The sequence below is a fragment of the Haliotis rufescens genome, unplaced genomic scaffold (assembly GCF_023055435.1).
Source record: "Haliotis rufescens isolate VD_foot unplaced genomic scaffold, xgHalRufe1.0.p SCAF_6, whole genome shotgun sequence".
NCBI lineage: Eukaryota > Metazoa > Mollusca > Gastropoda > Lepetellida > Haliotidae > Haliotis > Haliotis rufescens.
The window spans coordinates 30,988,764-31,015,510 of record NW_025964334.1 but is presented as its reverse complement, the minus strand read 5'-3'; the positions used below and the strand labels follow the sequence as shown (position 1 = coordinate 31,015,510).

General features: G+C 40.1%; 1 protein-coding gene across 1 annotated transcript in view; it reads left to right on the top strand.

Annotated features, from left to right (window-relative positions):
- Positions 1–26,705, top strand: part of LOC124117760 — a 28,536-nt gene extending 1,831 nt beyond the window's left edge. Inside the window, exons 2-3 of the mRNA XM_046479754.2 lie at positions 22,943–23,086; positions 24,108–26,705. Of these exons, the coding sequence (XP_046335710.1) occupies positions 22,943–23,086; positions 24,108–24,313 (350 nt within the window). The 3' untranslated portion in view covers positions 24,314–26,705. The remainder of the gene's footprint in view (positions 1–22,942; positions 23,087–24,107) is intronic.
- The last annotated feature ends 42 nt before the right edge of the window (positions 26,706–26,747 follow it).

Below are 26,747 nucleotides of genomic sequence, written 5' to 3'. Positions count from 1 at the left end.
AAGGCATGTGTCAGCGACACGCACAGGTCATTGTATATTTCAAACCTTCTCAGCACGAGCAGAGCATTCTCGTTGGATGATCAAAAGTCAGTGTTTCGAGACTTTAAATTTAAATGCAACACCTTTAAAATAAATCAAAAGAAGAAAAACTGGAAAAACACACAATCGCTTCTGCACAACTCGCATCAACTATGCCGAGTCACAGAATCCTCCAGAGCATGTGATAACTAGCGCAACAGGATCGTGCGTGGCATCATACAACTGAATTAGCTTCATCAGTAAATTAACCGAATCCGGCTGTTAGGCACATGAACTGAATTCTTTCCACGATGTCATACAGACAGTTAATATTACTTTGGAATATTCGACCTGGTTGTCATGGTTACATGGATTTCAGCGGTGACCATGTTAACAATGGTGTGCTTCAATTTGAATGAAAACTTCGATGTACGCATATATGCATGCGCGTTTGCGGTGTGTATGCGTATAACAACGGCCATGTTGACGGACGTTTGATTTCTTCGCTAAGTGGCCCAGGAAATGGATAAAAACATTATAAGAAAGTAAGACGACACCGAATTCGGTTCACGTCCCCTTAAATGAGGATGCGAGCGACGAATCGTTTTAGTCCTTTAAATAATGGCTTACAGGTAATGTACCCAGAAAGGTCTCGTAATTCTCTGTATACAAACGGAAAGGACGACTAAGTTTTATTTTGAAAAAGAAACATTTGTGTCCAACGTTACAAGGAAGGAAAACGGATGCTTATAATAAACACATTTTATATTAAACACGATCAAGTTATATAAGGATTGACTGTGTTTGTTTTTCAGTTCATTGAGGTATGAATCGGAAAACCGATGTGCAAACTATATAAATCCGCATAGCGGATTCTTACAAAAGTATGAACATCGGTTTTTCGATTCATACCTCAATGAACCGAAAATAAAACACAGTCAATCCTTATGATTAAATTCGTCAGCGAAAACATTTTTTATCTACAATAGTTTAACCAGAAACAGTTGTATATATCAAAGCAGACAAAAATGACGAGATTGATAAACATTCCGGGTGTAGGAATACATACTGTGACGTGACATGAATCAGGTGATTGTTTAATTTAAGCACATTACTTGATATGCCTACAAAGTCAGTAGCCAATCAATGGAGAGTATGATAAAAACAAATTTAATTATATATACTTAGTCTGAAATATTTAGATACATATACATAATTAATGTATACAACACGATGCTTCGATGAATGCGTTCATGTCACCTGTCCCGATAATATCACATTGACTGTTACAACGACCTGTCACAGTGAAGTCATAACATACATATATTAAAAGCTAAAACCATCCAGCAGTAATTTCATAAACTGCGTATGGGTGTTGGCTTGACGTAGAAAAACAAAGGCCACTCTTCAATGCTTACTCAAATAATGTTTTTGTCTTTCTTTCTTTTGCGAGATACGTTTTATCCACTGTGTACTGCTGACGTGTGCCGAAAGAAATTTCCAATTTGTCGTATTTAGGCCACGTGTTATTTTAGATCTTGCAGTCTTTATGTATGAGTTGATGACTACCAATAAGCCCATGTCTTTGTTAGTTTGATATTGTTCTATCCTGCCCGTGTGCGTGCCGTAAGCCGCGAAAGTGAATTAACCGGTACTCTAGGTAAAGGTGATTGATTGAAAAGGTCAGCGTATATGACATGTGTAATTATTCATTTAGTCGACCAAGCCATGAGAATGCAGAGCGTCCCTGAACGCCTGGGGCTAAACACGTGACCCAATTCTTCTCCTAATATTTCTCATGGAGAGGCCCCGGAGTGACGGATATATAATTAAGACAAATATAGATGATGTATGATTGGATACAATAGGAAATTACGTTATATAATTTATAGCTTGATATTCTATTTATATTTTGAAAAAAAGGTAAATAAGGTAAACACTCCCTTTTTACCCTTTCGAACATCTGTGCAATATATATATTTGGGTGTGTGTGTGTTGTAATATTTTTGTATTTTGGTGTGTTTTTTAAACTTTACAAAAGAAAATATGTTCCTACTTCCGCTTAATAAAAAGCAAATACGATTATATTCGACGCGAAAGTGTCACGTATTGTCGGTGTGAACTTGTAGGGTAATCGCCATATGATTACAAACATCATGATTATAGTCACCTTTGCCTTTGGGTTAAACACACACAAACACACACAAAAATATGGTGACAGTTATTATATCTACTAATATTCTGGCAGGCTTATCGTTCATGGCTGGCAAAGTATATAGTGCGAGAGGCATTTAAAATGGGACAGATATTTAACATGATGGATAAAGGGTCTTTTTCGATGACACATACAGCATGGACAAATACGCAAAGCCTTGAAATATTTAGTACTATATAGTATATAGTAATATAATATATATTATATATTAATATGCTGAAATATATTATCACACACAGGCGGATCGGTGATAGGGGGGGTGGGGGTGGGGGTGGGGGTGGGGGTGGGGGGGGGGGGGGTGTCAGGTCATTAAAAAGTGAAAAATAACCGTATGCGTTTAGAGGAAATACGCCATGTTTATATACATGGAATTGTCAGTAGTGCTTTCAAAGAATAGACGTATGATTTAGTTTCCTCGCACCTAACTACGTAGTGTAGACAGTCTGTACTTTAGAAAAAATCATAAACAGTCATTGTGTGTCTTTTTTAATAGAATACAAACATAAAATACACAACTTCAGTCTCTCATGAAATGACGGACCAAAATAATTTGTATTCCATTTTGGATTCGGTTTGTTCAATAAATTGGTCATTTGGCACTTCAGATTTATACTGAATTTGACGTATATCAATTCATCAACACGTCAATGCAAGATACATCACCATTCGTTATTATGTCGTTAATCAAGTATGTCAAATTCCACGTCAATCAAGACATTGATTAAAATACCTGTCACTGTTGAATCATCAACTATGCCCATTTCAAGCGGCGACGTCTCATTCACGATGATGGGTCATGTATCACATGACAAGCAATGACCGCTAAGTAGACTAACATTTTGTCTATGAAATCTTATATTACACAGTATCCTTCGTGACTCTAAATAAAAAAAATCCCTATGCCGATTTCATGTGGAATAGAGCTAGCTTGAGCTTGCTAAACTTGCTTTTGTATGCGTTTCTAGATTATTATTTTCATATAATAAATATTTTCGACAGTCATGGTGCAGGACTAACCGCTAAGGTACAGCATGGTTTTAGGGCATATACATAACTGATTGTCGACTCCGGGTGTAGATCTAATCAGTCTTCCTTATAACGAAAACACGTTCATTGATTAGATTCGCTGGTTTCAGAAAGTACCACCTTATACTACCTTCTACGTGTTATTAAAGAAGACAATAAATATTTATTTCTCTCAGACCGAAATCTTGAGCATATTAGGTACAAATGACAATATTTACAATGTGTGATGTCGGAAACAATATTAATCGGAAGATTTTACATATTTTATAAGTAAATTCACAATTTACAAAGTTTTGAAATGTCTGACAATTTGATACAAATAAATAGTGATAAAAAAATTTAATTGTTTTGGTCCTAAATAGTCTTCTGACATTTATAATTTTCTTTCGTCTGTGAAATATTTACTTCTAAACAATTAATAAAATTCACCTCCGATTTTCATCCATGTTACATAATTTACACATACCCTGTCCTATATTGGTTTTTACTCAATCAACCCATTTGAAATAGGCATGCAGGTTGAGGCAAGATATTTGAAAACATAGTAATTTATTGCCAAACTAAATGGAAAATTTTCAGATGGTTTTCTAAAATAATTTTGGATTTGAAGTGAGAGTAGGTTGAACCTTTATTTGAATTTGAAATTCCTCCATTATCAGTGATGCTTCGACGAACAGAGATTTGAAGCCATGAAGATAATGTAAGAGACTCGTTTAATCGTACATAATTTAACCAATAGAGAAGGATTAAACTGCACAGTTTTTCAGTCCGTTTTTAATCTAGTGTCTTGTTTGAAACTGAGGCTATATTTCAAGGGCATTCATTCATTCATTCATTCATTTTTGGATTGGTGTGGTGGATATCTGATTTATGACACGAAACGATTAGGCGGCACAGGTGGTCACGTCGTGTAAGACGCCGCAAATAGCTTACAGAGTTGCGTCCCTTTGAAGTGCCAGACACCTATGATCGTGACTTCGTCTGATCACGTTTCTGTGTTTATCAGCATCATCTCTGTGCTCATGGAATCGCCAAAGTTGAAAACGCGACCTAAGGTCTGCATGACTTCAAGCTTTCTTCACAACTGACACGCTCAAAATAAATAATTTGTATTGACGTAACTACGATAATATTAACTCTGGTAATTTTTTTAATGCATTTGATGTCAAACACATGACTCACTTTACGTTTGGTTTCCTTTTTTTCCCCGGTAAAATATATATGTTTTGACGTAATGTTCAAACAAGCATCTTTCTGAAGAAGCCTTGTAATAACCGATGTAAGTGTCTAATAGTTGACATGACGCCTCAACAACGACCAGAACAATGTTCGCAACGCCAGGGGCTTTGAACAGGGGTATGGTTACCACACAAGGCCATTGTGTCATTTTAGATTTTAAAATAGTCTACATTTTAAGCATTCCGAATTCCACCCATAAGGTTTCTGTGTTTGTGGTATTCTATTGATTCGCTTTTAAAAGGTGAATGATCTTTAAACATGTTGCTAATTGTAACAGTGTTTATCACACACACACACACACACACACACACACACACACACACACACACACACACAACAACAACAACAACAACAACCAACACCACCACCATCTCACTTTTTCGAAACCTTGATCCGCCTCAGACGCTTTAAAGGGTATAACACTTCAAATTCCTTAAAAATACGCAAACGAAAGAACTTTTCACTTTGTTATGCAAGTAAATCACCATGTAGCATAAAAAAATTGTCATCCCCAAAATTACTTGAGATAGAATAACATTCTGGAATAACTGTTATCGAGGACCACTGAATCGTGACCACTGGGTCACCCCGACCTGACCTTCAGCTATGACGGGTGCTCCCTGTAGGACTGAAACGCTGATCCGTTTCACGAACACCCGGTGTCCTTTTTGTAAAACAGTATTTCGTTGAAGTAGTTTTAATTCATTTTTTCTTTCATTTCGCTTGCACTCTACTCCTTCTATATGACAGATGAATATTTGATTACCCTAAAGGCGTTATAAGTACCCTGAAATGTTCTTAGGTAATTTTACTCCATGGCGGTGTCCAATATCTCATCCACGTCGCTATATATGTGCAAAATCATGAACGCGACGTTAAACCCCATTTCAGCTCACCTCACCTCCCATATGTCATCTATGAGATCACTCCTTCAAAAGTGAATCATGAAAGCTTATCTGACTATTTCAATCCCTTGTACTTAATTTCAAACCAGGCATTTTAAAGAGTTAGGATGGTATTATATTATGTTTGCACATTCATCTGTTAACAACATTAACAGTTGGTGATAATACCGCACCTTGCACATGGCGGGAATAACGAGAGTTTCCACAGGGTAACACGGGAACCATGCGACGTTTATGGGTGCGCAGCTGTTGGCATTGTGTGAGTCATTCTGGAGTTCGATATGTATGCTGTTATCTTGATCGTTGACAACATAGCGGGACATTACAACATAAGTCATCGAGTTTAATGGTTTAAACTAAAGTCATATGGGGCGGTCGGGTAGCCTAGTGGTTAAAGTGTTCGCTCGTCACGCCGAAGATCCGGGTTCGATTCCTGACATGGGTACAATGTGTGAAGCCCATTTATGGTGTCCCCCGACGTGATATTGCTGGAATATTCCTAAAAGCGGCGTAAAACCATACTCACTCACTAAAGTCATATGACACGAATTGGAAATTAAACCATATTTTCTGGACCGTTGTCAGTCGTGAATCTTCAATGTCAGGGCAATGACATTTGGGGATACAAATACCAGCAACTTACTTTTTTCATTTTTCGGAATAACGAACGCCCATCTCTATCACACGGACATGTTTATATGTCCACATTTGACGAACTATGACATTTGGATCATCAATGAGTCACAAATTCTCAATTAAGAATACAGTTTGACATGTAAGGATTGGTTACCTGCTTGAAAACGACCCCGATTGGATGCACGATAAATACAATCAATGGCTTCCTTGATATCCAAGCTACCTTCTTCGTACTGACCATATTCTAAACATTGCTACCTTGTGTTGGTCGTAAATAACGCCGATTAAAAACGACCGAGATGTTACTTGTGTTTGTAATTGATGTGTCTTAATCGAATTTAATAATTATATACCGGTATTGTGATTTAGTAGAATTAACCCCCATTGTGAGGTGAGGTGAAAAGGGGTAGGTGGGGTCTCGTTCAAGATAATTGTTCGTATATGTTGCGTCATGCATGCATGTGTGTGTTTGTGGTTGCTTGTACAATTCTGGACTGATGCCGGTCTTATAATGCTAGCACACTGATACACCATGCCGCAGTGTAACATGAATACCACACTCAGACACATTATACTGACTTCGTACCGACCAGCCACTGTTTTAGCCCCTTCATGCCGAGCGCCAGGAAGGGTAACAACAAGTAACATGTGTTAACGTCTATTGGTATGACGCGGCCGGGTATCGAACCACCGACCCTCGCTCTACGTGAAGACGCTCTATCCACTAGAAACTCTTGTCAGCACCATACCCGTGCTAGTGGGTTTCACCGAAGTAGTAAACGTCTGAGACCTGCATCACTTCGGGCTTTCCTCGCCGTGATAGAACTTAAATACTTTTAAAAGCGGCGTTAAACCCAACTCACTCACTCACTAGAAACCCGAGACGGTCCTATCCGGGTCAAAATAGGTCCACCGGGTAAACATCCGTCCTCAGTACCGCAAGCTTGCCGTAAGAGCTGCCTAAATCGGACCGGGTGGTTACGATGGTGTTCATGTTACTACCCACTATTTGTCCTGCTCAGACTCGATCAGTTACAGGCCTCTCGACATCGCTTGAATAATTAGGACAGAAGAGTTAAACAATACCCCCTCTTTCATCCTAACAAGGGTCATGATGGGTAGCAGGGCATTTGTAGTTCATATTTCGGATGAGCGGACGTTAGACCAGAAATATACATTAGTAAGCACTTGATCACTGTTATTATTAAATGCTAACACTTCAGATGTACAATGACATGTTTACATACATGTATTTAATTAATGTTTTTAAAACGCTCTCCATACATCTTATGTACTCATGGTCTATTAATCTCCCATTCACATACTGTAGGGGTGATGTGTAGCCAGGTGATCAAAGCGAGGCTTCGTCACGCCGAACACCCGCGGGTTAGATTCTCAAACGGCGAACTATTTGATGATAATGCCAAAAGCGGCGTAACATCTCTCTCACTCATTTGATGTTGATCAGTTTCTATCATTGCAAATTCGCTTCACTCCATTGTTAAATGAGGGTAGGGAATGCCTATGCCCAATAACTGGTCATTCAGACCACCTTTTTCACAGATCACAGGTAGTGTTTCCATCCGTTTCACCATAACTATCGTCTAAAATAATTCATATTTCATAGAGATAAGAAATGATCCATTCTTACTTATAAATGTGATTGTGACGTAAAGCATATCATTTTTAAGGTTATGTTTTTGCATGTATAAACTAGGGCTGCACCTCATATTCCTATAGTACTTGGTGACAACTTGTCAGATCGGGCGTTTCTTGATGGTTTCCCAAATTTACCACATTTTCCAGTTTCGATATGAAACTGATAACGAATAATAACAGTTCACGAAAAATAAAAGACATTTCACAGAAGACGTTTAATTTATTGGCAAACTTCACAACAATAGAACAGTTGAGAAATAACGTATCACAGCTGCTTCTATTGTGAAATATCGATCACGGCAAATCAAAAGAGCCAATAACCCGATCCTGTCAGTCGCTGCTTACGACAAGCATAGTCGCCTTTAAAAGCAAGCATGGGTTGCTGAAGACCAATTCTACCCCAGATCATCTAAGTTTGTCAACACCATACCCATTTGATTCCCCTGCTCTTGAGTTTCACCAAAGCGGTAAACGTCCAAGGGCGGCATCACTTTGGGTTGTCCTCTCACATCAAGCTGACACGCCCTGATACAACTGAAGTATTGTTCACAACTCACTCAATTTGTATACACTCTTCACCCGCACAGGTAGATTTTCAGTAAACATATTGTACCTAATAAAGTCGATATATTTACTTTAATATCATTGATACAAATATGAAATGTTGAAGCTCAATAATCACATGTTTTAGTTGTACAAAAGGCATTGAAAACTGTTCATTGTCATGTCACATAAGGCCGCAAGATAGCGCTGAACTCAGTATCTCGTGTGACCGCCCCAGTCAGCAATCACGGCTCTGCATCTCCTTGAACAAGTATGAAAATAATGCCGTTGAAGAATTTGCAAATCGACAATGGCTGCATTTTGACGCACCGTTTGTCGAATATCAGGCCACCAACATTATCCCGGATTTTTGTGTAGTCAGGTACAATGAACTACATACTACCTGTGCGGTTCTTTATTTTAAGAGTGTATACATGTATTTTGACCTATTTACCTGAGGGAGCGTACCTTTGTACTGATTCACCGCAACAATAAACGTATTCATTTTCATAGTTTTCAATAGTTTCTAAAAGTGAACATGAAAAGAGATTTCTTAAGTTCGATTCGACATTTTGTCAAATTCACTCAGAGCGGTACTTATGTTAAAATGTAAAGCCAGTAATATGATACTTTTTCCAGCGCCACGTTACCCCGGCGAGCAATCATTTATGTGAAGATACGGAATATATAGGTATATATAGAGGCACATGCTTGAATAGTCACAGCATGTCGTTTGTCTGAGATTTATTAGGTCCCTACATATGCAGCTGTTGCGCAGACTTCAACAAGTCAAAGTCATCCTGAAGGTGGCGTCTGTCACGTGACAAGAAACATGGCGGTTACGTGGCTGGTGTATTCATTTATTGTAGTGGGGTGGCACATTGACATGCTGGTTGATGACCCTTGTCATGTATGATAGCTCGCCTGTCAAACAAACTGTAACCCTTAGCCACTGACAGCTTGTCTGCACATTTGCATGTAGAATGACACCCAACAATGCTTATTACAACCATGCCCCCCACATGCATCCGGTGTCATGGTGTGGTCATCTAACCCTTAGCCACTGACAGCTTGTCTGCACATTTGCATGTAGAAAGACACCCAACAATGCTAATTACAACCACGCCCCCACATGCATCCGGTGTCATGGTGTGGTCATCTAATCCTTAGCCACTGACAGCTTGTCTGCACATTTGCATGTAGAAAGACACCCAACAATGCTAATTACAACCACGCCCCCACATGCATCCGGTGTCATGGTGTGGTCATCTAACCCTTAGCCACTGACAGCTTGTCTGCACATTTGCATGTAGAAAGACACCCAACAATGCTAATTACAACCACGCCCCCACATGCATCCGGTGTCATGGTGTGGTCATCTAACCCTTAGCCACTGACAGCTTGTCTCCACATTGTCATGTAGAATGACAACCAACAATGCTAATTACAACCACGCCTCCACATGCATCCGGTGTCATGGTGTGGTCATCTAATCCTTAGCCACTGACAGCTTGTCTGCACATTTGCATGTAGAAAGACACCCAACAATGCTAATTACAACCACGCCCCCACATGCATCCGGTGTCATGGTGTGGTCATCTAATCCTTAGCCACTGACAGCTTGTCTGCACATTTGCATGTAGAAAGACACCCAACAATGCTAATTACAACCACGCCCCCACATGCATCCGGTGTCATGGTGTGGCCATCTAACCCTTAGCCACTGACAGCTTGTCTGCACATTTGCATGTAGAATGACACCCAACAATGCTAATTACAACCACGCCCCCACATGCATCCGGTGTCATGGTGTGGTCATCTAAAGCCTTGGGAGGTACGGGTGGCCCAGTCGGGCAAGTAGCTGCGCAGAGTTGCGACCCCTTAGCATACCAGAAACCTATGAGCGTGGGTTCACATCCCGGTTCGCCCCGATCCCTATTATGTTTCTGGGTTTGTCAGCACCATACCGTTTCCTGTCAGATTAAGCTGACACGCCGTGATATAACTGGAATACTGTTCAAATAGCAACTCACATCACTGACCGATACTAAGATCTTTTACCACAACGCCCTGTCTTAAGTTTAATCTTTCAGCATGTCGTTTGCATTTGCTATTCATATGATTTATATTTACTTTTACTCTTGAAGATCCGGGTTATAATAGGTCTTCATTAAAACCCATACTTGTCGTAAAAAGCGACTGTGCTTGTCGTAACGGGATCGGGTGGTCAGGCTCGCTGACTTGGTTGATGCCTGTCATCGTATACCAATTGCATGGTTCGATGTGGTGATACCGCCGTCATACAGCTCGAATATTGCGGCGTTAAACAACAAACCAACCAACAACATTTACTGTTAACTGTATTGTACAACCAAAAGGGAATTCCGGGTTAAAGGCGGTTCCCAGCTCGGTGCACGGTTGGCCCAGTCGTCTAAGGCGCTGCGATTCGCTGTGCAGAGTTGCGTCCCTTGAGCGCGCCAGAAACCTATGATTTTGGGTTCGAATCCCGGTTCGCTCCGAATATGTTTCTAGGTTTGTCAGCACCATACCCGTGCTCGTGGGTTTCACCGAAGTGGTAAACGTCTGAGACCTGCATCGCTTCGGGCTTTCCTCCCACATTAAGCTGACACGCCGTGATGTTACTGTACTACTGTTAAAAGCGGCGTTAAACCCAACTCACTCACTCACTAGAAAAGTAGGGACGGGGTTTGTCGGATGCTGAAAAACAAATTGTCCTCCGGTTTGATCACCTATGCATATTGTACACAGGCCAAGCTGGACGGCCTCAAACATGGCTGCCGCACATAACGTCATGACCCTCGTTTTTGAAAAAAAAAAAAAAAGACCTATACTTGGAAAATTCTATTCTGTTCTTTTCAAGTTATTCATAATGACTTTGTTTATCTGCTAACTCAAATATGTCATTATCTACATCTTTATGTACCATTCAATTGTTACCATGTTTACATCGAAGCTCAGTCTCGGTCTCAAACATGGCGCTCAGACGACATATCCATCTGGACAAAGGTTTGAAATTGGCACAAGACCATTGGGCAAAGTCTAACTACCACACCTTGTATCTGCTGCAGTTATAAATCAGACATTGTTGACACAGCCGAGATCAAACAGCAGCTCTCTGTATGTGCAACGCAATAACTCTAATTTTCATAAGGCCGTAAACACATGCTATTATGTTTATCGTTCCCATACTAAAAATCAAGGGAGGTGACTCTTACACATTCACGTTGCACAGATACATTTTTTTAACAATAAGGGTTCTCTCTTCAATCAGGCTCATACGATGCAACGAGAAATTTAACGCTTTCTTATGAAACATTAATGTCCAACTCATCTGACATATTGTCAATCAAACAATTAATTTTCATGAGGTGCTATTCTACATCAATTGTCATTATTGTTATAGGTTCGCCGACCGAATATTTGACACAAAATATCAACAGAACAAATTGTAACGGGAGGGAAGTTTTTGCCATTCCATTTTTAACTATTTTTCGATCATGTGCTTTAGAACGCTTGGGTGGGGCCCAGGTGACTGACTCGCTATCTGGCTCTTAACCTGTTTATGGAAACTCTTTCTGACTTGAACAGTCGTGTATGATTTACTACTGAAGAAATCAACCACTTGAAGATAGTCGTTGAATTTATACTGGAGCAATAACTGTTCAAACCAGCAGTTCAAGGCGCCGGCAATAAAACGTACAAGGTCGGAAACAATGAAGGGAGCTGTTATCAGTTTACACTCCTTAATGTAGACTAACATATAGTCCAATAAATAAAGTTATCTATTTTTAAAACATATATCTGCATAATAATAAAAATAACCAAATGGAGCCCTGAACAATGCTTTATATCAAACTTAATCTGGACTTGCCCAATCAATTATAAAATTGAGATGGACTCCTTTTTCAATTATATTTTCTAGGATCTGGGAGACATAAAATCATTAGAGTCACAATGTAAAAATATAATGAAAATAATACATAATATGGATATACAAAATCATAAGGTCTAAATTATTGAGTCCGGTGCAAGACGAATGAGAGAATCAGCTTGTCTGCGCCATGTAAAATAATGGCTTTGTCCTTCATATTGACTATCTAATACAAACATTAAAAGTTTTCATGTCATATCCTATAAATTTTAAGAGAATCCCATAAACTCTCATTGCCTGTGATGTGCACAGCATTATTTATATGTTAGCCATGTATATTGCTGTCAAAAGTTCACAAGGTACTTCCATGAGTTGTCGGTCTCTAAGAGTAAAATAATTTGTGTTATGAACTTTGCTCATATTATATCCCTTGAAAAATTCCAACCCATGTGACCTGACCTTGGTGGCATGACCTCTAGATCCTCCACGCATGACTTTCAAACTAGGCCGAGTTGATGCAGCTGGAACCTCGGTCATTATTAGAGCCTTATTCATGACCACGGTCCATCCTTAACCTGGTCATGCAAACATTTAACATCCTTGTTGAAAATCTTGAACACTCACAACCAAGGGTCGGTCCGACAGAGTGTCTCTATAGATCTATGCACAGTTTGTTTGCTCTTTAACGCCGCACGCAGCAATATTCCACGCGGTTATATCACGACAGCCTGTAAATATTGGTATCTGGACAAGAAAAAACAGTGATTGATATCATGAGTAATGTTCCACGCAACTAAGTCAGTGAACCTGATCGTCGATCCATTCCTTCACCTCTTACGACAAGAATGGGTTTTGGGAACCCATTGAAACCCGAACCCTCTCGTAGTCATGTACGCACACTGTGGTAAATAACTGGGGGGAAGCATGCGCGGATTCAACCTTTTTTGGAAAAGTAGGGGTGTTTTTTGTCATTTGGCAATTCAGTTCTGCATTTGTGTAAATATGTTGAAATAATATCACATGAGTCATAGTGTTGTTTTACATGTATTTATGGAGATATGCACAAACTGAAAACAAATCAGATCAGCGGCTGCCTGCAATAATGACACGTGAAGAAGGTCACGCGAATTCGAAACAAGGTCACCAGTAGAAAAAAAAATCGGTCACCTATAAATAATGAAATGTATGTTTATTTCTGACGTACTATTCAAGTGTTATGTTGTATTTCGATATGGAGGAATTTACAACCTCCTCTAGAGTTTGGCCATGACACACAACTATGTGAGCAATCACAAGAGGATATCCTCACAACCTATCCAGGTGAAAACCTCAGTGAGTCGATCCATGACCTCATAAATGAGGTCGAGCATTCGTCAACCAATGGCAAAAATTACGCTACGAAAAACACCGTGTGGATTCAGAGCAGAATGGGTCACAGTATAAAAAAAATCTATGTTTGCCGTAAACCCAAGTGAATATTGCCTTTTTCATCACTATTTCCAGTCACCCATTGATATAATTTACATCGCCATTTTTACCATTCCGCGCAATGGAATATATTTCGGCGGATACTCGAGACTGGTAATTCTCTGGCTTTGTCGTTTTATACTGACAGAGTGTAGCTTGCCCAATTTATTCTATTCCTGATGCACAGGAAATACGTCAGTATATAAGTGAACTTTTATTATTATTTTCTATTTTTGTTTTATTTTTTAAAAGACATAGTACATGTGAGTGGGACGCCTCTTTCAGGAGTCTGGCCTTATAGAAGCGCGGAACACAAAGAATTTGCTTCACACATTGTAACCATGTTAATCGAACCTGGAGAAAACACTTTAATCACTTGGTAATTACAAGATAAAGAGTATCTATATACGATTATTCAGTGCATTGCATCTCCACTGTTAACAAACTGGCGTCTTGTAGGAGCCTAAAAACTCAGATGACCTCGCACAATCTAGAGGGATGACAATCAGGGTAAAGCTTATGCGAAAAGGCCTCGGATGTGTGTCACGTGTCTTTGCTAGGTAATGGGACGTGTTTCCACCCTACTTCATCGACGGCCATAAAAGTGCTTTGATGCTATACGATGTCACGGCTTCTGTTAGTCTGGGCTACACATGTGATAAACACGTTTTACCTGACTGAGCAACTGCAGCAGTCGTTTTACCCGACGAAGCCTCATCAAAGGGGGTTTCAGAAAAAAAAGATGTCACTGACACAACGAAGTCGTCCCTCTTTCATTTCTATCATTGCGACCTTCTTTTAAGTACGCATCTCAAAACGAGAATTGTCAGCTTTGAATGAGTTCGGGTAAAGACGAACATCTTCCCTCATGGGTTATGGGTTTTTTTCTGATACAAGGTTTAAATAAAGGTAAATGTAATCAAAACAGGCTTATAACGAACTGTTTTTGGTCCCGTCCATTTGCTGTATATATGCCGTAATTGTGCACATAACGAACTTAAATTATATAACGAAACAAATTTAGTGGTCCCTATCGTTATAACCGTAGTTTAGTGTATTTACCTTTCCCCGTTAAATGGCACGTTATTGGGTGACCCATCCTCGATATTCCAGTGTATTTTATCTTCAGTCTGGACACCCAAAAGCTTCGTTTTGAGCCCGATTCGAAAGACTAAACATTCGTCGCTTAATATAGTCATCCGATCAGATTACTCTCATGAGCGAGTGAAATCCTGATTTAAGTTAGTGATAAGAAAATGCAGACACGTCCGAAACGAAGCCTTGGTGCGAATGTGCCCAGGATGTTTATACTAATAGAATGAGTAAGTACTAGTACTACACCAGATAGTCCAGGATGTTAGGTCAGGGATAAGTGAGTGAGTTGGGTTAACGCCGCTTTTAACAGTATTCCGTTATATCACGGCGTGTCAACTTAATGTGGGAGGAAAGCCCGAAGGGATGCAGGTCTCAGACGTTGGGTGCTTTGGTTAGCAGGTCAACAAAGTGATTATGAATAACTTGAAAAGAACTGAATAGAATGAATCCAAATCTCGGTCTCTTTGGAGTTTTTTCAAAATCGAGGGTCATGACGTTGTGCGCGGCAGCCATGTTTGGGGCCGTCCAGCTTGGCCTGTGAACAATATACATAGGTGATCAAACCGGAGGACAATTTTTTTTTTCAGCATCCGACAAACCCCGTCCCCACTTTTCTAGTGAGCGAGTGAGTTGGGTTTAACGCCGCTTTTGAAAGTATTACAGGAATATCACGGGGTGGCAGCTTAATGTGGGAGGAAAGCCCGAAGTGATGCAGGTCTCAGACATTTACCACTTCGGTGAAACCCACGAGCACGGGTATGGTGCTGACAACGCTAGAAACATAATCGGGGCGAACCGGGATTCGAACCCACAACCATAGGTTTCTGGCGTGCCCAATGGACGCAACTCTGCACAACGAATCGCGGCGCCTTTGACGACTGGGCCACCCGTGCCCCCGAGAAGGGATGAGACAAAGGTTTTATGTATTATGTATTTCTTACTGATCGTCATAATATTACTTCGCAAAACATAGTGTCATTGTGTCATTCTGAAATTGTTATTTCACTTCATATTTTCAAATAGTACTGTTTTTCATCACCGAAAACATGCCAGGTATTTGTTATTTTATTATCGAGTTTGCATACTTGTTGTAGGAAACTCTGTTCATGTTCCTCTATTTGAATTCACTCATGCAAATCACACAATTTAAAACAGACATAAACGTGCTGTTGGCTGCCCTGCGTGCGAAATTGCAGTAAACTTTCTTGCATGATCATAGCCTATAACGCCGGCGTTATGCAGTAGAAGCTAACTACGTATTGATTACACGCTCGTATCTACTGATATCTGGCCGTCGATGACTGCACATGATATTTCCCCGGAATTCATTACAACAGGAAAGTAATTTATAACCTGTTGACAGGCTATGCCCTAGACTTGGTACGGTGCGTTTCTGCATTTGATTGACTTAATACATGCTATATTATGCTTTCGTTGTGTATATCACGATGTCCTGAACATAATCGAGTCTAGGTCGTGCAAACAAGTGATTGACAGCATGAACAACTGACAGCACAGTCTAGTTGATGTTATCAGCAACGTCAACTATGGCAATGACAACAGTAACGTTTTGCCGAGATGTTCATTGTGATGATGATGATGATGATGATGATGATGATGACTGTGATGATGATTGTGATGTCAACAACAATACGACAATAATATCAACAGGTGTAAAGGATAATGTAATCGCAGGCAAGGTACACGCCTGTCATTCGTTATCTGAAGAGCACTGATTGGGGTCAAGGGCTACAACATGAATGATCGGACTTCTCGAAGAATGTGAAGTGGGTAAGCGCTAAAGTTAAAAAGTACGCCACGAGATCGGGCACAACAAAGCAGTGTTCATATCCCTGCCGTCTTGTCGTGGGATGACACATGTTGCTGGATGACGTCAGAAGTTGATGATTCATTTCGATTCAAAGGTGCCCCGTTGTGTCAGGTTTTGATGTTAATGTGTTCAGTACTGTGTGAGCAAAGAGGTGCATTCTATTGCACATCTTTGTTTTTGTTATTTATATATATATCAGACAGTAATAAAGCTGAAGCAAACAAAACATAGATTTTACTATGAAATAAGATTGTGTCCTGTTTTCAAAAGGGGCTTAGACTGTCAATATACGTTATAACTACAAATGGAGCAAAATTATTAGTTAAAGTGTGACATCGACCAGATTATCTGTTTCCATAAAATCACAACTTTAAGTTGCAAGACTAAGTTAGTTTAAAGGATCAGTTCTGAGAACTGAGTACGTAAACACCCGTTTCAGGAGATATCTCACACACCAGCTCACAAACACTCGTCTAAGGAGATCCCTCTCACACCAGCTCACAAACACCCGTCTCGGGAGATCCCTCACACACCAGCTCACAAACACCCGTCTCGGGAGATCCCTCACACACCAGCTCACAAACACTCGTCTCAGGAGATCCCAAGAACACCAGCGAACAAACACACGTCTCAGGAGATCCCAAGATTACCAGCGCACAAACACCCGTCTCAGGAGATCCCTCACACACAAGCGCACAAACATTCGTCTCAGGAGATCCCTCACACACCAGCTCACAAACACCGTCTCAGGAGATCCCTCACACACTAGCGCACAAACACCAGTCTCGGGAGATCCCTCACCCTCACACACTAGCGCACAAACACCCGTCTCAGGAGATCCCTCACACACCAGCTCACAAACACCCGTCTCGGGAGATCCCTCACACACCAGCTCACAAACAATCGTCTCAGGAGATCCCAAGAACACCAGCGCACAAACACCCGTCTCAGGAGATCCCTCACACACAAGCGCACAAACATTCGTCTCAGGAGAACCCTCACACACCAGCTCACAAACACCGTCTCAGGAGATCCCTCACACACTAGCGCACAAACACCAGTCTCGGGAGATCCCTCACCCTCACACACTAGCGCACAAACACCCGGCTCAGGAGATACCAAGATTACACAAACACCCGTCTCAGGAGATCCCTCGCACACTAGCGCACAAACACCAGTCTCGGGAGATCCCTCGCCCTCACACACTAGCGCACAAACAATCGTCTCAGGAGATCCCAAGATTACACAAACACCCGTCTCAGGAGATCCCTCGCACACTAGCGCACAAACACCAGTCTCGGGAGATCCCTCGCCCTCACACACTAGCGCACAAACAATCGTCTCAGGAGATCCCAAGAATACCAGCGCACAAACACCAGCTCGGGAGATCCCTCACACGCCAGCCCACAAACAATCGTCTCAGGAGATCCCAAGAATACCAGCGCACAAACACCAGCTCGGGAGATCCCTCACACGCCAGCCCATAAAACACCAGTCTCAGGAGATCCCAAGACCACCAGCGCACAAACACCCGTCTAAGGAGATCCCTCACACACCAGCTCACAAACACCCGTCTAAGGAGATCCCTCACACACCAGCTCACAAACACCCGTCTCAGGAGATCCCAAGAACACCAGCGCACAAATATCCGTCTCAGGAGATCCGTCTTGACTAAAATACTATTCCCCTGCGACTTTACCTAATCTCCAAACCAAACCAACACACCCAAAGAAGAAATAAATATATGTGTCTGTTTGAATGTATTAGATGTCCAACCCTGTTTAGTGATTTACACTGTTCTTGTCTACCAATGCTTAAGCACACACGCGGGCTACAAGCTTAATATCGATGTTTAATTTATAGCAACGTGGCGAGTCGAAAATCCCAAAATAAACCTATAATTCACATTTAGTACAGTGAAGTTCTACGAATGTTTTTTCTTCACCGACACAGTCTAAGCAAATACTTGTTTGCATGGCATTGCGGGGAAAAGTTATGTAATGACATTGACAAACGAATGTTAGTATTGACAAGGCTGACCTCATAAGTCATTGAGTGGCTTTTGGTCCTAATCTTAGAAAGCAGACCTTTGTATATCACTTCGAAGTTCCACGAAGTAACCACAGATGTAAATTGTGGTTTAGTCCTGCACCATGACTGTGGACTATATTTATTTTATATAAAAAAACAATCTAGAAACGCAAGAAAGCATACAAAAGCAAGTCTTGCCAGCTCTTGCTAGCTCTATTCCACAGTCTATGAAATCAGCATAGGGAATTTTTATTTTTTAGAGTCAAGAAGGATATTGTGTAATATAAGATTTCATAGACTAAATGTTATACTTATTTTGGTTCCCTCACGATTATAGAGACTGCATGAAGGTGCCAGTTCCGTCTCTATCACCTAGTGGCCATGGGTTTTGAAGGCTTTGGTGGGTATAATGAGTACTGCTAATTTCTGGTGTTCCCCGTCGTTGCCAGAATAGTTCAAGAGCTACCGCCCCCACCTACTGCCCGAACTTTCTAGTCACTTTACATGCATTAAACAGAAAAGGTAAAATGACACCTTTGACGAGCAATGAAACACTTGTTCACATCTCATGGCTGTGTGTTATAGCAATACATGTACCCATGGCCGTTACTCCTTCTCCTGGCAGCCATTTTGTATTATGTGTAAAGTTGCAGTTTATGCGTTTTATTTCGGGTACTGTCCTAAGTTATCCTAGATTAACTCCGATAAACTCAGGTTGAATGTAGTCAACCCTGGTTGCCAGAAATGTAGTAACTTCGGTTGACTTGTCACTAAAGATTTAAAAATTGAACGCATTAGTTTCTGTGTATAGCGACACAAGGAAAGCGGATGTGGCAGATATAGCGGGAGCTATCACGAGGACGTGTTGTCCCGTGTGCAGTATCAGAGAGCATGTCAGATTACACGTTTCAAAGTGGGTAGGGGGTAGAGCGACTCAGATGTTTAATTCGTAAATAAGGGCCCATGAGGCCTATTGAGCATAGGGCATAATGTATATTTTATACTTAAACGATGAGCGCCAAGAGTATTAATGTCTCTTAAATGGAACATATTATCAAGACATACCCTTAGATTGAACAGCAACTTTGGATGTTTGCTGGATATCATAATAGATGCTTTATAGAGAGATATAGCTATATGTTTCACTGATTTTTGTCTCTCAAATTGAAAATACCGAGTACGATTGATTGTTTTGGAAATTACAACATTTAATGTTGTTGAAGACTGATATGATAGAATATGTATTTTCTCTTCAGCAGATGCAGTTGATATTTCCTCAAATATTCATAAAACGGATGATATTGATGACGATCACGACGATGATAAACATTAACAATACTTCTTCTTATTCTTATTCTTATTATTGTTGTTGTTGTTATTTAGAGATTAAAATAAATTATCATTATTATTATTATTTCTTTTTGAAAAAAATAGTGGTGGTAATGGTGTTCGATTAAAACCCCGCCAAACATATGTAGCGCATGTTAAAAGCAATTATATCCTGACGCCCATGCATTGTTTTGCTCGGTCTAGCGCAGCTGTGATAGGGCAGCTGTGTTAACACATGACATTATTTAACTTGAAATAAGGCGTTCGTGTTCCTAACACACCCTTGTTTGTGATTATATTGTTAATCTATCATACATATGCTTAACAAGTGAACTTAATTTTACATAATTCTTTTGTCACAGAATACTGAGAAGTAACAGAATCCGTGTGTTTTTTACAAGTTTTACGCCTGGAGCGATGTAAGGTCAGCTGGCGATAAAAGAGAATAACAATGTGTAGAATCCCATGTTTACATGTATATCGGCCACGGAGGATACTATTTGTCAAACGAGTCGTCATCTCAGTTGCTCTTTTGCATTTTTCAACATGATTACAGTGTGATACTGTGAAAAAATTAACGCACTACAAATGTATTAATGGGACTGCTTGACAGTTGTGGGTGGGTGACGAATAACTGAGATAAGGTTTAGCAGAAATAAATTCTTCCTGTTGAATAAATTATACTCTTCGTCTCACATGATGAAAAAAACTAACTGAGCAAGGTTACGAAAATACCACGAGTCTGAACGAACCAGACAAACCATTGGTTGACAGCATGAGCACTAATCCAAACCATTGGTTGACAGCATGAGCACTAATCCACGCCGTCACACACTATAACCACACAGGCCCCATATCTGCCCGGAGTCAGTGTGTGAGCCTGCGTTAACGCCGCTTGAACAGTATTCCGGTTACATCACGGCGTTTCAGCTTGATTTTAGAGGAAAGCTAAGTTAAGTTGATCTAGACATTTACCATTTTCCTGAAACCCATGGTGCTGGCAAACTTAGAAACATAATCATGGCGAATCCTGGATTCGAACCCGTGATCATGTTCCTGGCTAGACTAAGGGACACAACTCTGCACACCGATTGGTGCCATTATACAAATGGGCCAGCCGTGCCATGGAAGGTATATCACGTCCAACGGAGAAATAATAAATGTCCTTATCTCATTCTCGTTTTTCAGAAATTTGTGATATATAGCTTGTGATTCGTAGTCAATTTCTTTTCAGTTTCACAATGTTGGGTTCTCTCTTTACTTTAAGAATGGACAATTAGTTTCTCTGAAGTATAGGATGGTGTGCAACGGCAAGATAGACAATGTGACATTTAACACGTCATGCAGACGAAGTTTACAAAGAAACCAGGGGAAGTGTCTACCAATATTTCGACTGAGTCAGGTTAACTTACATATCTGGAATAACACGCCAGTGTAATATAAACTGTACGATTCAATGGCATCTTAAGGCCAAACGGTTTAAAACATGGTTCACGAATCCGACGACTCAAAAATATCAAACGTGAATATAAACAGTGGGGTTTTGTAATTCCGCCGACCAGAAATCATCATAATCATTTATCGACGCTCTCAATATAAATACATTATTGAAAATACTATAATTAAAACCTGTTGAGAATATATCTTAAAATCTCCGCTCTATCTTCCTTTGTATGGACATGGATGTGGCTTGCTTTGAATAAACATATTTTGCGGCCATACAAATCTCTGTAAAACGTTACTGGAAGAAACATTTGCTCTACTGAAATATGAAAAATGGCATAATGCCATATAAAACAAATACTGTATTCGACGTAATAAGCGCCCATGGCGACATTTGTTAATATATTGGCTAGTGAATAATCCCAATTAGCACCCCTGATTGATCAATGTACACAAGACTTATTTATTCGTGTATAATGCGCGCTCGTGTATTGTTATGTGCACCCTTAATTATGGGCAATTAAATTTTGGAAAATATATCTGTCATGTATAATACGCACAGACTTTTCTTTTGTATCATTTCAGGCTGTTAGCATAAGCCTCGAAATTTAGATCTTTCAACTCTTTTTTCTCACTAAAATTATATTCCAATAAGAGCCCCCTATTTTTTAATTTTGAGAGCGCCCAGGGCGCTTATTATGTCGAATACGGTACCCCTGTATCGGGAAATTCAGTGACATCCCATTTGCCCGGATGGTAAAGTCCCCAGTGAAATCATCCGGATGAACGAAACATGGTTACGGAGTAATGTCCCTTTGTTTATTTGACCAAGCTCCTTCTTCCCACAAGGTGATACCTTCGTTACGCTCCCGGCATCATCGTTGCCACTAAACTCGTTCCGCTGTTACACGCGACGCAAGCTAACCGCTTTCAGATTATGCGGACAGGAGTCAACGTTACCACCAGTGTGCAAGCGCCATCTTCAAAATTACCCCAAACCCCCAAAATGTATATTTTTGTGTATGTCTTTGGGAATGTCATTCAAGTCAACTGGGAAAAGGTTTACGACTGATTTACCATTTCCCAGATGATTTTACGTTTGTCTGGTAAATCAGATTCGTTCGAGATTAAATTGCAGACAACAAAAAAGCGTCCAACATTTCCCCGTACATTCTTAATGTACCAGTTAACATGGTAGTTGAAAAGAGATAGAAATTTAAATTGGCAAAAAAACGTATTTAGGCACATGAGGAGTATTCGGCGTCACGACAGCCATCATTTCTTGTTTGTAAACATAACGGACCCGTGGAGATCCGAGATAGAATAGGTCTTCAGTAACCCATGCTTGCCGTAAGAGGCGACTATGCCTGTATATATCACTGTACTCGACGTCCCCGAAAGTTATCGTTGTTCTTTGGTTACATAGCTCGACATTGCAAGTCCTTTGTCGAACATAGTTTCACCTGACGCTCCAACGTAGGAAAAGTTCGTTAACTTCCAATCTTCCCCAAACCCAAAAAACTAAATGCCAGACAGTTTGTAAGGTGATGTGAGTATGTGAGCGAGAAGGTTTGTGATGTCGGTCTTACCAGCGTTTCCTGTTTGTGTTTCAGATGCGATCGGCTGTTCCCAGTGCAACGTGTTCAGTCAGGGGGTAACCAACACGTGCGACAACCCGCGGCAAATGACCGACTGCTTCGCCTGCCTCAAAACATACACAAAAGTCCGGCTCCACGCCAGGATGGGGGAGTACTCATGTAAGTGGATCCAGTGTGTGTCTGTGTGTGTCGTGAGAGGGGGGGGGGGGACTTGTCTGCCAGATAGATGACATTGTTGCTATATGTATTTCTATATAAAAAATTTTATCTGGTCTCAATACAATGCACCCCAACCCTGTACAGAGAGCTAGTGTAAGTATGATAAGGTCAGTGTAAGTATAGTCAGGCCAGTGTGAGTATAGTAAGGAGGTCAGTGTAAGTATAGTAAGGTCAGTGTAAGTATAATAAGGCCAGTGTAAGTTTAGCAAGGTCAGTGTAAGTTTAGTAATGCCAGCGTTAGTTTAATAAGGGCATTGTAAGTATAGTAAGGCCAGTATAAGTTTTGTAAGGTAAGTCTACTAGTATAATTTTGTTTTTGGACCTTACGTTTGCGGTGTTTCGGCGACTGTTTTCGGAATTTGAGAAAGTCAATTCCAATTTTCAAGATTATGCTTTCTTTTGCCCGGCAGAATTCGTTCTGTTGACCTTTGCATTCGTGTTATTTTTGTTTTTGCTTTGAAGTTTTCTCAAAAGATGTGTTATTCTTTTTAGCGTTTTTGTTTTGACAGTTTATCATCATTAATGCTGGTAACATCACGATATCGTTCGATCACCAAGGCTGACCACCTGCTTCGTTTAGTTTGCCCCCATAACAAGCATAGGCATCTTCCCGGGACAAGGGAGTTAACTGACTATAAACGTCCTGTGGAAATTACGCTTTAATAGTCAGTTAACTCCCTTGCCTCGGGAAGACAGAGCACGGCTTGATGGGTACCTATTCTAACCCGGAAGTCATACGTGTCCTCACAAACAGGGTTTTATAATATGTAAACTGATACATCGTTTACACACTACTACAGTGTTACAAGTATGATCTGATGCAATTACATTGGAACACATGACATATTCTGATAGAGGTAAATCTTCATAACTGCATTGCATCAAAATATATACATGTAATGTTTTCTGACATTAATAGATATTAATATAAAATATAGTCTTTCTTTTTTTCAATTCCCAGATTCAGAGGTGATATCGCGATATTGCATCAAACAATCGGCGACTGCATTGGTTCGGGACGCCGGCTGCTACTACCAGAAAAACAACGGCGGCTACACTGAACGTTGTTACTGCTACGAGGACAACTGCAACAGCCCTGCAACGACATTCACACTGTCTTCTCTAACTGTATTAATGGTCATCGGAGCCAGAATAACCATGTGGTAAAGGGAGATAATTCGCTACTGGCATCACAGAGTTGTCTTCCTTGAATGTTGTCTCCACCCGTAAACAACAATTCGACAAAATGTAACGAGTAGTGATGAATGGTTCTTTTCAAAGAAGAGGAACATTCGTTCATATCTTGTGATTTCAGATTCATTTGGAATGTGCAATCAAATTGGATCGTAATACATTTTCCGGAAGCAGTGAATATTATTACCGTGGCGTTGAGTATGATACAAATCCATATTGCTGTCGATATACACGCCTGGTGCATTCCAAATGTGATCACCCAGTGATTCTCTAGGTAATCAGTGTGTATGTCGATACATTTAATTATGAAAACGGTGGCAGCTGAAGCAATTCTATGCGTAAACACAATGATTTAAAGACAGGTATTATTTGATTCATTTTCAAAGCCAGAGATGCCTTGAAGGTCGTATTATGCAACAGGGCAACATTAAGGCTGGCGGAGTTGCCTCCCCTAGACCTGCGATAGTTCTACAATGGATACCAAGCACAGTTAAGGTGAATCCGGGCCACTCTGTTCGTTTTATTATTTCATGTTTATTTTACCATTAGCACCATAAGGGTCACTTGGCTGTGTGTTCGAATCTCGGCTTCACTCTGACAATGATCCTCGGTCTGTCAGTACCATACACGTACTCATGGGTTTCACAAATGGGACCTTCCCCTCACGCTTCCGTGTCTTTGATGCAATACTATTTAGAAACTTTTTAGTGTTAAATGCAACCTGCTCCAAATAATGGGACCGGTTTTAAGTGAATGAATTATTGTTAATGTCTTAAGTGTTAGACCACAACAATTTGATAACTTATTTATATGAACTTTCTACTTTCTAATGAGATGAAAATTACTGCTCCAAGATACTTGTCTGTAGAAATATAATTCCTGCAGTTTAAAATCATTTCATAACATGTTCACATGACAGACCTGATCGTGTTACACTATATTGTTACACTATACAGTATCTGGTTGTATGGAAGATGACAATTTATTACCCCAAATCATATACAGTATGTTCATCGTGAAATCGCCCAGAGTTTCCGTTTTAGAACCAGTGTTACGCATTAATGTCATTTCCATGTATATGGTATTTCCCACGGTAACAGTGCACTGTTTGCTCAATCGTTTAAGGCTCTATGAAGAGTTGCGTCCCTTAGGTCTACCTAAACCTATTTTCGCGGGTTCGAATACCAGTTTCTCCCTAATAATGTTTCTACGTTCACTGGCATCATACCCGTGCTCGTGGGCTTTATCAAAGTGGTAAACGGCTAAAATCTACACATCAAGCTGACACGACGCGATATATACGGCGTTTAAACTCTCTCACACACTAAATAACTGTAATCGCTGGGCTGACAACATGCCAACTTTGGGTTTCACTATCATTAATATGTATTCATTTTTCGTTTAGAAAGATGGTTTATTGTTATATTGCTTCCTCATACTCAAAATATATTTGCTGATGATGAGAACATACATAGACCCCATCAATGTACATCAGTGACGTGAAACACTCATGAAATCATTCAGTTATAATTATAAGTAGGGAGCAGGGACGGCTCAGTCGTCGCGCATTTCTCTGTGCAGAGTTGCCTTCCTTCCTATCATCGTGGGTTCGAATCCCAACTCACTCACTCATTATAGGTAACACGTGACAGAAACTAAAACCATTTATGGTGTAATCGTGTATAGGTCTAAATAGCATTACGTCGAAACCCTTATCCATATCATTATTTTGATTTGAGGTAATATTAATTGAGTTTAAATAGGTTTCCTGCCCAGCTCTTGGCTTATAAAGTGCATAAATAATTTATACTTAAATACACGTTTTGTATCAAAGATTTCAAGGCCCATAGCAGTTTGGTTTCGTCAATAAGTCTTGGATTCGTCTTTGCGACATTTTACCGACCGAAGGTCGGGACAGTGTATTTTCTTAATATTTAATTGGCCTTTTCTTGTTATGTTTAAGATTTCTTTTCATTCAAAACATGTTTTTTATTCGTATGATGGACGTATGGAAAAAAGTTTGGACATTGCATTTCTGATTTATTCAAATGTTTTTGTTTGCATTGAAAATCTCGGGGTATTCAATAAATGAGTATTTGAAAACAATAGGTCATCTACCAAATATTTAAGGACCGAACATACACCTATGATGATGTTACCCATTTACATGTATTGTTTTGTCTAATTTTCAATTCGTATGACTACAAATTCATAATCATGTGTGTGTATTTCATTGACGTGTATGCAATGTTTTATATACTTAATAGTAAACTGATGTTGCGTTTTTCTTTGTAAATATCACCAGTTCATAACGGTCGTATATATCATGCTTTCATACAGTTTATTAAAAAAAATAATAAACATCTGACTTCTTTACGTTTTTCGATATATTTTAACCGCGAGACAC